Below are 14098 nucleotides of genomic sequence, written 5' to 3' on the forward strand. Positions count from 1 at the left end.
ATCCATGCGGGCGATCGCTCAATCGAGTAACGATAAGGCCGATAAAATATTTGAGTCTATCTGGCGCTAAAATTATGCGTGCGAATGATCGATATCGAAAAACTATCCAGCTAGCGCCAGCTAGAGAAATTAATCTGGTGAGAATTCGCGTCGAAGCAAGTCCAATCGGGCGCAGGAATGAGAAGACGCGGTCCCCGAAGCGGTTCCACTTACTTCTCGTCGGCGTATGTGAACTTCATGTTGAGGTTGTGCTTCGACAGGAAGGTGTGACGTCCCAGGGGTATCTCGATATTGCTGGGATGCGGGATCGGACAGCCCACGAGTATCAGAGAAGCGCCGGTGTCGCACTCCGCGGAGGACTCGTCCTCCTTCTCTCGTTCCTCGTCGTCCACCTCCATGGTGTTCGAATTCGAGTCACGAATATTCACTAGCCTGCCGGTGCAGTGAATCACCTGCGGACGAATTCAAGATGCTTCCTTCAGATCACGTCATTTGCTAATTTTCATTGAAAGGTCACACGAACTATCATTCTATTAAATTATAATTATAAAATTGATTAAATTAAGATATTAAATTACATTAAGATATTATAATTACATGTTAAATGATATTTAATAAGGCTTTCGCTAGAAAAGAATTTTTATCAGAGGATAAAGAAGTATTTCATGATAGATGAAATATCGTTGAAAGTCAAGTGCTGCATAATATCACAATTTTTATTATTAATTTAGATAAAGGAAGTCAGCGTACCTTGTAGGAGGCGCTCTTCAGATTCACCTTCCTACCCTTGCTGGTGAGAGTGCATTTGAGCCGCAAGAAGAAGCTGCAGGTACGCTCCTCACCGTTATCTGTCGGTTTCAGAGAAAGGCACTCGCGTAACTCGTCGTGGTCGCAGGGGTGGCTGTATTCATACACACTTTGTCCCATCATGTCCATCTGTGCAAAACAGAGCAGCCCACAACAGAGGCACATATAAAAATTTGTTATTTTATTTTAATTTCTGGAATGTCAGATGCAATCGCGAAAGCCAGTAAAAGCTTGCAATTTGAAAGAATAAAATAACATTTTTGTAATTGTATTTAATTTAATAATTAAAGAAAACCCAAGACATTTAATTTGCTTTCTTTAACAAAGCAATTGTATGCACGATCTTAGACTTTGTACAATTCAATTCTACTTTGGCGCGTTTTTCCTCATTCTTATTTTATATTTGATAACTAATTATTTTTTAATTAAAACATATTTTACAGGTTTTATTTATTTATCTATTTAATTATTTCGTCGTCGTTATATCAACTAATTGATTCTCAGTAAATGTAATGTTTGAGTTTCAACCTACTTGTGATACTCCGAGGTAATCGCTGACGTTCTCCGAGAGGTAGATCATATTGCCGTCACTGGAGAGCACTAATATAAAGCCGTTGAGAGCCTTTGGAAATAATTCATCCATCTCTGCGGACGACGACTCGGACTTCGCCAGTGAAACTGGAACTTGTTTCAACAAAGTCGAAAATTTAATTAACTCGACGCTGCATGTTGAAAAACAAAACTTTTTAGATGACAAAGTCCTCTAAAAAAAATTTCGAAGAAAAATGAAATATCCGTAGGTACTCACTGGAGTCCACAACGGCCCGGACTTTCAGATAAGCAATCGCCAATCTCATCACGCTGGCCTTATCCAAGTGCACTGCCTGTTCCGGTGCAATCGGAAGCGCGGCCGCGAGCTCAGCGAAGATGTCGGTCTCCCGGCTACGTCTACAGCGGGCAGCATCCCGAGATCTCTCCTTCCTCTTCTCGTTGCTCCTGCAAACAGGGAAAATATCATTCAAGCGTCAATTGGTCTGATATCTATGAAACAAATTGTTTCGTCCGACACGCGTTATTTTTATAAATATTTTCTAGCGTGCGTGCGCATGTAAAAAATACAAAACAATTTATATACATATATAATATATTAGAATTAATTTTTAAAGCTTAAATGGTTAAATTCTAGTTTATAATTTGTATAATATTATTCTCGTATAAAAGTATATAAATTGATTTCCTTCCTACAAAGCTCTTATAAAGTATGCTTTTCAGGTAGGATGAATCACAAGTGAACGAGAGCTCTCGACTCCCTGCTATCTTCTTGTTGGATTTCTTTTCGCAAATAGAAGTTGTGAAGTACCTGGCGAGCGAGTACGATTACGGAATATCATGCCAGGTGTGCACTATCATGCACGATAAACAGACTCATTTCCCGATTCTAGAAGGTCGTCGTTACTCACTTGGCTCAATATTGCGCTACACGAGAATGCTAATCGTATGCCGTGCAGACCGCTTTCAGCTTTGCTCGATCGTGAAGTTGTTCATTCATCGATGCACAAATACACATATAATCGGATCAAATAACATTCGAATAAAAGCTCGGCAACAATCGCGTCTGATTTATCGCATTTAGCAATATTTTCACGTTTTACTCTATTTTATTCGATAATACTGAAATTTCATTTTATATCATATAATTACATTTTACATCATTCTGTTTGGCAATTCCGAAATTGCATTTCTGAAACTTTGTTTTGAAAGTAGCAAGTGAAATAAAATAAAAACTATACTATACTAAATTAAACTATACTAAATCCGATAAATCAGATTAAATTGTTGCTGAACTTTTATTCTACAATTTTATTTCAGAATCAATGCTATATCGAAATCTCATTCTCACTAGTAAAAAAAAAACCAATTTACCGGTAACTTCATTTTAAAATAATTTAGAATCTTCTCAACAGATGTCCACAACTCCGTTAAACGTTGCAAGATAGAGATCCAAAACGTACAAAATTTCGGAACAAGAAAATAAAGGCGGAGAAGATTGCTCGTCGCGAGAAATACTTGAGCATGCTGGCGTAATGAACGCTTTCGATTGCCGCTACTTTGCGCTGCAGCCGTTTGCGATTTAAAGAAGCTGCATCTTTTTTGGTCGCCGATAGATGGAAAGTGTGTGTTATCACGAAACAAAACGTTATCACTGCGCAGGGGTCGACCTTCGGACAACACTTCTCTTGAAATCGATTCTTCGATCTCGTCACGTTTCTTCCTCCTTCACCTTCCTCCTACCGCTACCGCCTCGAATCAATCAAAATCGAACTGATCGGTTAATCCCGCGGAGCGTCCAACATAATCGACATGGAGAATGTTCACGGGAAAACGATACGCGATATGCTCCATTCATTTTCTATTCTTTTTTTCTCGCACAAGATTAATATTATTAAAACAAAATTGAATGCAAAATTGCATTAAACTTGAATTTAAATCAATCTTTGGATTAAGCTTCGTTTAATGTAGGATTAATAATATTTCCATTCAATATCTATCGAATGAAAGCATCTCAAAAAAGATAATAATCCAGATAAAAAAAGTTGGAAAAATTAATAATTCAAATTGATCAAATAATAAAATCTTAAAGAACCACCATTCATCTTCCGTAGTCATTGCGGCATTCCACATTTGACTTGAATATCGATATAAGCATTACGATGATCGCCGACTTACAAATAATCCTCGAGGAGCTGCTCATCTTCCGTGTAGTGGTAATAACAGTTATCATTGTAGCTAGGGTGCAGATTCTCGTACATGCACGGCGGCAAAACAGACGCGCCATAAGTGTACGAAGTGTCGTAAAGGGGGCACCGATCGCTTGCCGGGCACTGCAACCACCGCTCCTCGCTGCAATAGTTGAACAGTTCCGGACAATTATTGCAGAACCAACTGCCTGACTCCGAGCTCTGTCCTAGATCACTTCGGCCCGGTTCACGGGCCTCGCGAGGAGGCTCGACGTCACAGGGTCGCAGATTGTTGAATCCTCCCGGATCAACGAAGTTGCAGGAACATGGATGACCGAATCCCAAGTTGTTACTGAACTCCAGATCCTCGCAAGGCCGTAGACTGCTCATCACTTCGCTATATTCCATCAGATTTCCAGATCCCGCGTTTCGTGGACCGTAAGTTTGTGGATCATTGGCCGCTAGGTCGCTAGAGAACTGCGGATTCTCAGACCCTAGATCGCCAGACTCCAAGTTGCCGCAAGGACGTAAGCTATAGAGATCCGGATCGCAGGTCGATGCTGCGTCGAAACGATCGCGTCGGTCCTGTCGAGTCTGATCCATCCTCGCCCCCTGTTTCGATCTTCTGGTATGGATCGCACGGTTGCTCGTCGGGAACGACTTAGTACTGTCCGCCGACGAGTCGAAATACATCGCGAGATCTTCGACGTCGACGGGACCCAGCTGACAGTTCTTCGAGATCGTCGTACTGCTGCCGCAAGTTTCCAACTGCGGAGCGAGCAAGTTAACAGAATTGCGCGGTAATGTTGCCTGTGTATTGTCGCAATTTGCGCTCGTCGGAGTAATAATGCACGGCGCTGGCGCAATATTGCATGATATTGGCCCATTATTGCACAGTATTGGCCCGTTATTGCCCAATACTGGCGCAATATTGCACGCTAGCGCGTTGCAACTATTACCGGGCGCATACGAGGGTCTTATCGTCGTGTTCGTACGAGGTATTGGCATCTCGATATCACGAGCTCGCGGTCCAGTATTATCACTAATGTGCAACGTAATGTTGGAAAAGGGAGCGGCAATATTGCCAGGCAAGATGTCCATGTTGCTAGGCACGGTCGTCGCACTATGTGGCAACGGCGGTGGCAGATTCGATAATTCGCGTGACGTAAAATCGATTCCGCTTCCTGCCGTCATGTGACGCCCGTCGAAAGCTGCGTAACCCTGCGATGTCTTACCGATCCAATTGTCGTCACGCGGATCCGAGCAACGACCCGGCCGTTGACGACCATCTCCCAGAATGACGCCTCCTCCTTTTTCCTCTATCTCTCTACCGGCTTCTCCTTCTCCTCCTCTCGTTGCTTGGTACAAACGCGCGTTCATCTCCTCGTAAAGTCTGGACTAAATTAAAGAATTTCCGCGTATTAATTGCGCTCTTTTCTGTCTTCTTTCCTCTACTTATATTCTTCTCTTTGTTTTCTGAGCCGAGAGTTTGTTTCACTAAAACAATTATTTTTTCTAGTCTCTAATTAGTTCACCATTAATCCGCGTGACAACGTACATATTTCCGGTAGTTCGACGTCCTAGGTTTTATCTGCAAGTGTCTTCTATCTATTCTTAGGTAACCAAGTTTCATGTATTTTTACCTTCTCTCTTTATATCTTTCCTTCTCCCTTTCTCTCTCTCTCTCTCTACTTTTTGCCTCTTATTCCAATTTTGAAATAAATGGTAGCTGCTCAGTTTTGCCACTTTATCGCTAAAACTTTATCTTGGTCATGCCTGATCCACGTGACGTCAAGAATTTCATGGTGACACGAGGCGCAGGCGGGCGAAAAATAAAACCTCGTCCTAATTTTATTTTATAAATGGATCTTTATAAATGGATCTGTCTATGTTCTCCTTATCTTCCTCCGTTCCTCCTTCTCTTTGCTTACTTACTGCGTCTTCTTGCTTTCCAAACTCGCTTATCTTTATATTCAGCACACGTATTGTACATTACGTCAGCGATTTATCAGCGATAGAAAAATCCAATTCCGTTTTCCCGCCGCTATTTCTCCTCTCCTCCCTTTTGCGCCTTTCGTTTTCACTGTCTCTTCGTTCACCTTCCTCTATCAATTAAAATTCAATCTTTTTCACATTTAACTCTTTGGCGACACTTTTCGCTTTCTTTTCATCTTTCTCCATCCTTCACCCTCTTCTTTCTTCGGCCACCTTTCTTCCACCTTTCTCTTTCTTCTTCAGAAACAACAATCACCGTAGTAATTTTTTTTCCTCTTATCGCCTTATCTTTTTTATTATATCTCTCGGTCAACCTTTTTCCTCGTCCGGTTTTATCTCGACAAGACTAAATCCAAAATTAGGTTCATCAGCAGAGATGATCGAATATAGCCGATCTGGCTCACTGATTCGTCGAGAGTTCAAATCCGGAGTTGTCAACGAGGGTCGCCATCCCCATCTTCTCGCATGCTATCACCGAGCCGACGTTTGATCCACCTTCACGCACAGGTTCACACGATACTAAAGCCTGGTAGCAACACGATTTTGCTCCTGCAACACGCTGGACGCTTCGAGTGATCGTTATCTTGCATGTCGATAACGATAGTCTATCATCGACGACGCGCGCGACATGACAAAGTTACCGAGCGAAAATTTTCGGGTATCTAAATTATTATTTACATGAACTTTTTACGTATTTTGATGAGTTTCAATTACAGTTGTGAATTTTTAACATAATTTTCATGGAAGGAATTAAGATAATAATTTGAATCCATATTTTCCATCTTCGTACTTTTGTAATGTAGCAATAGCAGAATAAAAAAAACCTAAAATGAAATTTTCGAGAAGAGAGAGACAGCATGGTAGTCGAGATAGAAGCGATGGTATTCACAGAAACGCAGATAATGATCTTTGGTCGTAGCCAGCAACGATACAGGGCAAAAACTAAAGTAATTAGCATACGTTTGCATCGGCACGTACGCAGGCAACACAACTTTAATACTTTCATAACGAGAATAAAGTCATAATGAAATAAACAACTTATGCAACATTCTTATGCAACATTATTCCGTTATCAAATAGTTTTCGAAAAATTAACAAATTATAAATTCCTTCCTCTCTTCCGTCTCACGTCTAATGAAAGTTTTCAACGGAAACGAAGTAAGTAGGTCAATATGCGGTTGCGCCTAAGAATTTCCTGGTAATGTGAAGGCCTGGTGGTCGCCCGTGATCATTCGAGCATCCCTATCGCGCAAGATAACGCGACCACCAATTAAGTAGCGCGCTCAAGCGGAACAAAAGAAAGCATTGTACGCGAACGAACCGCGATCTTTTGTCCGGCATTGTCTCGCCACATCGAGCAAGATGGTCAAGCTTGCAACCGTGGCAACCGCGAAATGCAGCGAACGCACAAATGCATCACGGCATGGCATGACATGACACGACACGACACGACACGACACGACACGACACGACACGTGCAACACGTTGTCCTTGATCCGGTCGAAATCCGAAAACGCTAACGAGACAAAAACGAGGAAAATTATTTCGGAAATGGTTGCCAGGCGGAAACGTATAGTTGTAACCAAGACCTCGCAGCCTTCACGGGAATGCTTGCCACAAATATTCCATAAATATGTAACTACGTATGAATGTTACTATCTGTGTAATGCTTGGAGTTTATTAAATTAAGAAATTAAATTAAATTATTTTTTGATTAAGAAATGGAAAAAATATTTACGAAATATATGTTTTTTACAATTTACTCACATTTTACAAATAAACAATGATTAAATATTTCCGGACCGCAATACCCTGATATCCTTGCAATACTCGCGCCACTTCGACTGGGGAATACCTGGATGTTTGTCAAAGTTACCAAGCAAGGTAGCAAGCGCGGTCGCCTCGCTCGTCCCTACAGGATGACGCAATGAGACTCTCCCAAACCGCAATTACCCTCCAGCCGAATTTGGTAATTTAGCGCGTATTTTTGGCTTTGCCCGACGAGTTAGACTTTGAACCATCGGCAGGAAATGTCGCTGCTCGTGACGTTATTAACGTCAATCGATTCTAATCAATTCCTTTACGCGAGAGAAAACGTGATAACATTCTCGACTTATCGATAGTACGGATTACCAAACGTCTAAGAATAATTTACAGGGACTCGCCGCATGTCCTGTACGCATTTTATTCATTACTTATACTTTTGAGAACGTCAACAGCGCGACGCGATATACATGCGATTCGGAAAGGAAACTTTCCAGAAGGCCACTGTCCATCGTGCGTTCGCCGTCGCGTTCTATACAGAGTGTTCCACTTTTGCCGCATCGTCGATTAACAGCGGGCTCCCTGGCTTAGAGCCGATTTGTCGTTAGCAAAAATCAAGGAAGCTCATATTTACGGTCTGCGATCAAACATGCAGAAATAAAACTTTCAGTCGAAAGAGATTCAAGAAAGACTCAAGATCAATTCAAGACCAATTATCTTTTTTTTTTTTGAAGAGTTTAGCTTGTCGAAGATTTTTATTTCCTCTCTGTCTACTCGAAAGTAGCCGTAGCTACCTTGACCTTTCCTAGGAAACATCATAGAGTCTCCGAGGGACCCTATCGTTGACAAATAACGCAAGTGGGACACCGTGTAGAAGTCGCGCCAGCGAAAAGTGTAGCCCGAAGCGGAGAAAGCTCCCCCTTGCGCTTATCATCGCCTGTACGGAGAAATAACTGTCTCTACAGACGTTAATAATTGACGTAGTGGCTCTCCGCCTTCCTCCACCCTCTTCGCCCTACTATCAATCATCATTCGACGCGAGTCGAATGGTAGCCTTTTCTGCTCCTCTAAATTCGTGACGTGCCTTACATCCTGGCAGCGCGATCAACAAGTTACGCGTTACTTCATTATTCATGACGCAATGATCGTTTGATCATTATTTCACTTGATCGTTTTTAGTCTGCCGCCGGCAAATCTCGAGATTTCTTTCGCTGTTGCGTAAAGTGCGTAATGTCAAGCAGAGAGATTACTCGCTTACGACGAGATGAATCGATTTTCGAGACAGAACGGAAAAGCAGAGCCGTTGCGAGATGACGGAAGTGATCATGCGCAACGATTATATTGCGCTCGCAAGTAACGATACCGATAACCCCGCGCAAGCGCAAGTACTTTATAATTAAATGCCGAAAGCGCCGCGCGCGCGCGCGGCGGGCGTGCCGATCGTGCCGATCTCGGTCTTGACCGTTGCTTCTCGCCGACTATCGCGCGTGATGACCCCGCGCTGTGATGACGCTGACGATTTCCTAGTAGCCGCGCAGTTTTCGAGTAGCAGGTCGGTTATTTTCACGCGTGTCACGCTCGCGGCCCGCGAGGAGAATTTCTTCGTCGATGATAAAGCTTCGTCTCGAGTAAATGTTTCGGGCAGGCAAAGGGAAATGATAAAATGATGCTGGAGAGTCACGTAGCATAATCGTAATCCCGTACGAGGCAATCGAATCGAGTTAACGTACCCGAACCAAATTCAACAATCGATATGAGATTAGCGAGATTAATTAATGATAATTAATGATGAATAATTAATAATGAATAATTGATGCGTAGCATCAGAGCAACCGGCAAAATACGTGTAAATACATGTCGGAAAATAAGCGGCTCATTCGAGATGAAAACTAGAACTTTGAACTGAGCTGAGCAGACCGCGGACAAAATATTATCGCACAGCTATTTATTATTGACTACTGAAATTTTCCATTCTACGCGCTCTTACGACATAGATCTACAGTGCAGATACAAATACTAGGTCGCTCTGCGCTTAATTACACGGGAATTAACGCTGTCACGGACACTGCTACTCGCGCGATAAAGAATTGACTTCGCTCTGTTTCACGTATAATGTACGAGCGGCAGCGTCATACTTGAATCGTTGTTTTCACGAATTCGTAAAGAAATATATATATGTATGTTTCCCTGCCCCTTCCTCCTTGAAGTAATCGATCCAAATCGATTGTCAGACTCGTTTCTGACTCATCTCGAACGGAAACGATACGACGAGAAATTTTTTTTATCTTTCTAGTCAAGAAGTAATGGACAAAAACAGCGATACAGCACTATAATTTACTTTTCGATAAAGACTACGCGATATCGATAGATTTGGCCACTAGCGATAAAAAAATCAACAAAATGTAGAACGTCCAATCACTGAGATTAAAGACGGTCGCAAGTGGACATTTAAAATGAAAGTTTCACCAACAAATGGCAGCGATCTGATAAACGCGATCTGATGACGCGACCGCGTATTAAAAACTCAGGATGGAGGATGGGGAAAAGGAAAGCCAAGATTTCAAAAGGGCTGGCGCGTAAAAGTAGTCCCGTCGCGTCGCGAGAAACGCCGGATTGGTTATTATTGGTTGCGCGTTGGATCTGTTACGCTAAACGACATAAAAAGCGTCCCCCGTACATTCCAACGTGTCGTTTGAAAAGTTGAGCGAGAGAGAGAAAGAAACGTAAGGAGAAGAAACAAAAAGAGTTTCTCTTGGTGAGAACGCGCACCGAGCGAGCAAATATTACCTACATAATTTAACGTGCGGCGTGTATTTCTCCGCTTTTAACGTTAACTCGTAAAGGAAAAAAAAATCCGTCGACGAGATCTCCGCGTTATCTGTGTGCGCGCGATATTCTCCAATTAACTTCCGCGCAAAATAACGCGGAGCCGCGATACAGCGGGGGGATTAAACGCGCCGTGCCGTGCCGACCGTAAAAAAATGAACAGGTTCGGCTCGCGTTTAAAGAGAAACGACGGCTATTTCAGGTGAGGTGCGTACGAGCACGAGCATCGGCCGCGAAGCGAACCAGTCGGCGGCTACTGCACAAGAGCAACACGAAACTAGAGCAGCCCCGAGATCTCCGAGAGTGAGCAGAGAGGAAGGTTCGAAGGGACCAATCGGAGCACCGCGGAGCACGGCTCCGAAAGCGAGCGGCGAATGATGCGCGAGTCCGATGCATCGAGGGATACCAGCTAGGGAGGTGCATTTTATCTGGCGGCTTGTTGACGGCTCGTTTCCAACGTTTATCGAGAAACCAATCGAAACGGAAAATGAAAACGGACAAAGAGGCTCATTTTCGGTGCAACGAGGAAGAATGACGGCGATAATGTGACGCTAAAAAACGAGATATAGGCGGACGAGAGATAGCAGAGCGCGGGGAGAGGGGAAGATGGAGCACCGCGACCACTGGACAGAGACAGCTGATAGTCGTCCCGTATGGCATCGGAGCGATTGCGTCAAGCGTGCAGCGCGCGCGCGCGCGCGCGCCCGTATGCGCTTCCACAATTCTTTCCACGCGACTGTCTCTCCGTCCTCCCTCCTGCCCGCGAGCCCACCTACCCTCGCGCCGCTCTCGTCACGCTACGTCGATTTTCGCGCATTACGAGCGACAATAATATCGTTACGTCGCTGCAATTAGCCGCGCGCGATATCGCCGTCGAAACTGTCGGCGGCAGCGCGAAAGCGTCGAGTAATCGTGACGGACATCCGTCCGTCCGTCCGTTCCATACGGCCGTCAGCCACGAGAGGAAAGGGCGCACTTACCTCCTCTTCTCTTTGTGCTTCCTCTCCTTCCGATGGGTGTCCATCCCGCCGCCGCTGCTCCTCCTGGTCCCACCGGAGATCGCAAACCGCACACCGGGTGTCCGAAACGGAGCGCGGGTTCGTGGAGAGACTACTTCACCTGGGGGGTAACCGCGCACGATACCGCGACACTCTCGGTCACTGCCAAGGAACGTATCCGGCGTGCGCGTGCTTGTACTCGCGAGGAAGGTTGACCGCTTTTTTATCCGCCGCGCGACCCGACGCAAACTTCACTCCGCTTCACTGTACGTACTTTGCTCGGCGCGCTTCGCAGTTTACGAGCTCCGAGTCGTTCGTAGCTACCTCGTCCCTCTGTCCGTCGTTCTCTTTCTTCTTCGAAGTGTTCGTCGGTATATCGAGGTCGATGCGCGACGCGTGTCACTGTTTGCCGCGCTGCTGCATCGCGACGAGACGGGCGACGCAGCGCTCCGTTGCGTGAGGAATTGACGGCTTCGGGCGTAACGACCGATTCATCATGATGATGCGCACCGCATCAACGGACGTCGACGACGACGACGACGACGGAGTCACGATACTCGCTGCCTGCCGCGGACGTCTACCAAGGAACAACGGCACTGTTATTATGCATTACACACCGATGATCCGCGCGACGCGTGATATTTAAGGTAGCATGACACTACAAACGACCGCGAGCGCGGAATGGAGAACGGGGTGAAGATGGCTGGAGAGGGGGAGCGCCGCCGTGATTTGACGTCACGTGGTGTTTGCCGCGGAGAGCCGCGCCAGCTGGCGGCGCGCCGGAAAGACACCTCCCGCAAGCGCGGGCGATTCGAACGGGCGAGAGAAACAACGTGAGTGTTCTCTCATTCTGCACTTCTTATCGATTCATTGGATCGACGGTGTCCCAATTTGTTTATTTTTATCAAGTAACGCGCGCCGCTGAAATTTCAAGCACGGAAAAAAGTTGAATCGGAAAGCCAGACCAGGAGGGACGAAGTATTTTTTTGGTAATTATTTAGATTAACGGAGCAACCTCGAATGACCTTGACATATGTTGTCACGGTCACCCTCCTGAGTGACTTTCAAAAGGTTTTAGCCGTCGCTCATTGTTTATTAAAAAGTTATTAACAAAAGAAGTTTAATGATTTTGCACGAATTTTCAACTGTCCACGCGAAGCAAGGACTTGAGTTTGACATATATTACAAAAGTTACCTTCCCGAATAACCCGCACTAGGTTTCACCCGTCGCTCGTTGTTTGTTAAAAAGTTATTAACAAAAAAGTTGATAGATAATATATGTCAAGATCAAGGTCATCCGAGGTTGCTCCGTTAAACTAAATAATTACCATTTTTTTTTGCCATAAATGCGATAAATCTACTTGGAGTTTCGCAAGTTCGCAAATGGATCGTTACTCGATTAATTCTACATTTGCTCTTTTTATTCTCACTTACTCTTGTAGCACGTATGTAACATATACTGCTCAGGTTTTTATTTAACGACTATTTATTCATTACTTATTACTTTCAATCTCGCGTCTTTAAGTCTCATTATTTATTTACTAGAAACGCAACTCTGCGAGTGCTACCTACACCACGGAGCCGTCGCCTCGGAACGACGCAGTGTACGGAGCGCGCGCAGGTATCGTGTTCAGTTAGTCTTAGCTCGCTCCACCTCGTGCTTCGTGGCACTCGACGCGCTCACTGTACCCTCGATCTTCCTGTCGAACGTCGTGCTCTGACTAGACGCCACCACCGTCCTCTTGTCCTCGCCGGATGCTGGCTGCCCGTTCTCCTCCTCCAGCTCCTCGTCCTCCTCCAGGTCGTCCATGTCGTCTATAGAAGCGCCCTTGCTCTCGTACACCGCCGGATATTCCGACATGCACTTCTGCATGGTCTTGAACGCGTCGTAGCAGTCCGAGCCCTTCGGCTCCGCCGCCGAGTAGTGGAAGCAGGAGAAGGCCTCCCGGAACTCCAGGCCGCAGGGTCCGGTCGCCATGCCGCCGAGGCACGGGCAGTTCCAGTTGATCTCGCCGTTCGCCAGCAGCAGACCCGGACTCGGCTCCGGCTCCGGCAGGGCGACCTTGCTCGGCGCCTCGTGATCCTCCTTGGACGCGAATATGATCGTGTCCTTGCCCTCCTTGCGAATCAGCGGCATGATTACGCGTCCCGCGCCCCGTGCACGTACGTCCTACTGTCGGCGGTGAGAGACAGGAGATTCGGCGAGGCTCGGTGCACCGTGTACACGCACGTTCTGCCCTCGTACGTGGTGGCGAGAGTCAGGGCGGCGCGCAGCCGCGTGTAACCATTGGACGAGCAGCGGACGGCGAATCTGCGCTCGGCACGATTAAACTTCACGACGTCGAGCCGACTCCTGGCACCCTCCTCGCCGAACAGCTGGCGGACCGCGTGAAGAATATTTTTCTTCAGGTACACCGGCGTCACCTCGAGATCGGGAGACTGCGGCAGCTCTCTGCAAGCAGAAGGAAAACAGAGTTGGTAAGAAATCTATTCCAAGTATTCATGACTAAATCGGACGACCGTTCGATTCACTTCGTCGGATTATGGCACTTCGCGACGCGGCTTTGTGCTTCATTTGAGGAACGAAGTACGAGAAGTATTTTTTTATAACAAGCTATTGCATCATTCGCACAACGGGTGACTACGAACGATCGGTTCATGCCGTTTAGTGCCGATGGAGGTTAGGGTTCGCGAAAAGCGCGCGAGTAGGTTATGTTTCGCAACACCACGGCCACGGTCGGCATCGTCCGCGTGAAATACAGTGGATGTACTAACAGAGAAACGTCTAAGTAATGCATCTGAAACTTCTTGCTCATCGTTCACACTCTCTCTCGCGCGATCGAATAGCGGATATCGCAAAAGGCACACGCGATACTTACACGCGATGCCTCGCACGGCAGTGCACGGCGGCATTTGACGACTGGATTCATGCCTTCTTCACGTGCCTTCGTGGTCAGCTGCGCCGACAGA

General features: G+C 45.8%; 3 protein-coding genes across 5 annotated transcripts in view; all 3 read right to left on the reverse strand.

Moving 5' to 3' along the window:
* Positions 1-12063, reverse strand: part of LOC105278852 (hypoxia-inducible factor 1-alpha) — a 35198-nt gene extending 23135 nt beyond the window's left edge. Inside the window, exons 1-5 of one of the 3 annotated variants that reach the window (XM_020031467.2) lie at positions 11111-12063; positions 1616-1803; positions 1340-1491; positions 751-936; positions 214-452 (exon numbers count right to left, since the gene is read on the reverse strand). In XM_020031467.2, coding sequence (XP_019887026.1) covers positions 214-452; positions 751-936; positions 1340-1491; positions 1616-1803; positions 11111-11154 — 809 coding nt within the window. In that variant the 5' untranslated portion in view covers positions 11155-12063. The other 2 variants (XM_020031468.2, XM_026973990.1) reach the window with 2 other exon arrangements.
* A 464-nt stretch (positions 12064-12527) lies between these two features.
* LOC105278849 (mitochondrial intermembrane space import and assembly protein 40-B) lies at positions 12528-13303 on the reverse strand. The gene has a single exon (XM_011338251.3). It carries the CDS (start codon positions 13263-13265, stop codon positions 12759-12761), a length of 507 nt encoding a protein of 168 aa, XP_011336553.1. The 5' UTR covers positions 13266-13303; the 3' UTR covers positions 12528-12758.
* On the reverse strand, positions 13233-14063 carry LOC105278850. Its single transcript, XM_011338252.3, has 2 exons — positions 13904-14063; positions 13233-13580 (listed from the first exon to the last, which is right to left on the reverse strand). The coding sequence occupies exons 1-2, from the start codon at positions 13942-13944 to the stop codon at positions 13268-13270; spliced, it is 354 nt and encodes a 117-aa protein (XP_011336554.1). The 5' UTR covers positions 13945-14063; the 3' UTR covers positions 13233-13267.
* Positions 14064-14098: the final 35 nt, after the last annotated feature.

This window comes from Ooceraea biroi, chromosome 12 (genome assembly GCF_003672135.1).
Source record: "Ooceraea biroi isolate clonal line C1 chromosome 12, Obir_v5.4, whole genome shotgun sequence".
NCBI classification, from domain to species: domain Eukaryota; kingdom Metazoa; phylum Arthropoda; class Insecta; order Hymenoptera; family Formicidae; genus Ooceraea; species Ooceraea biroi.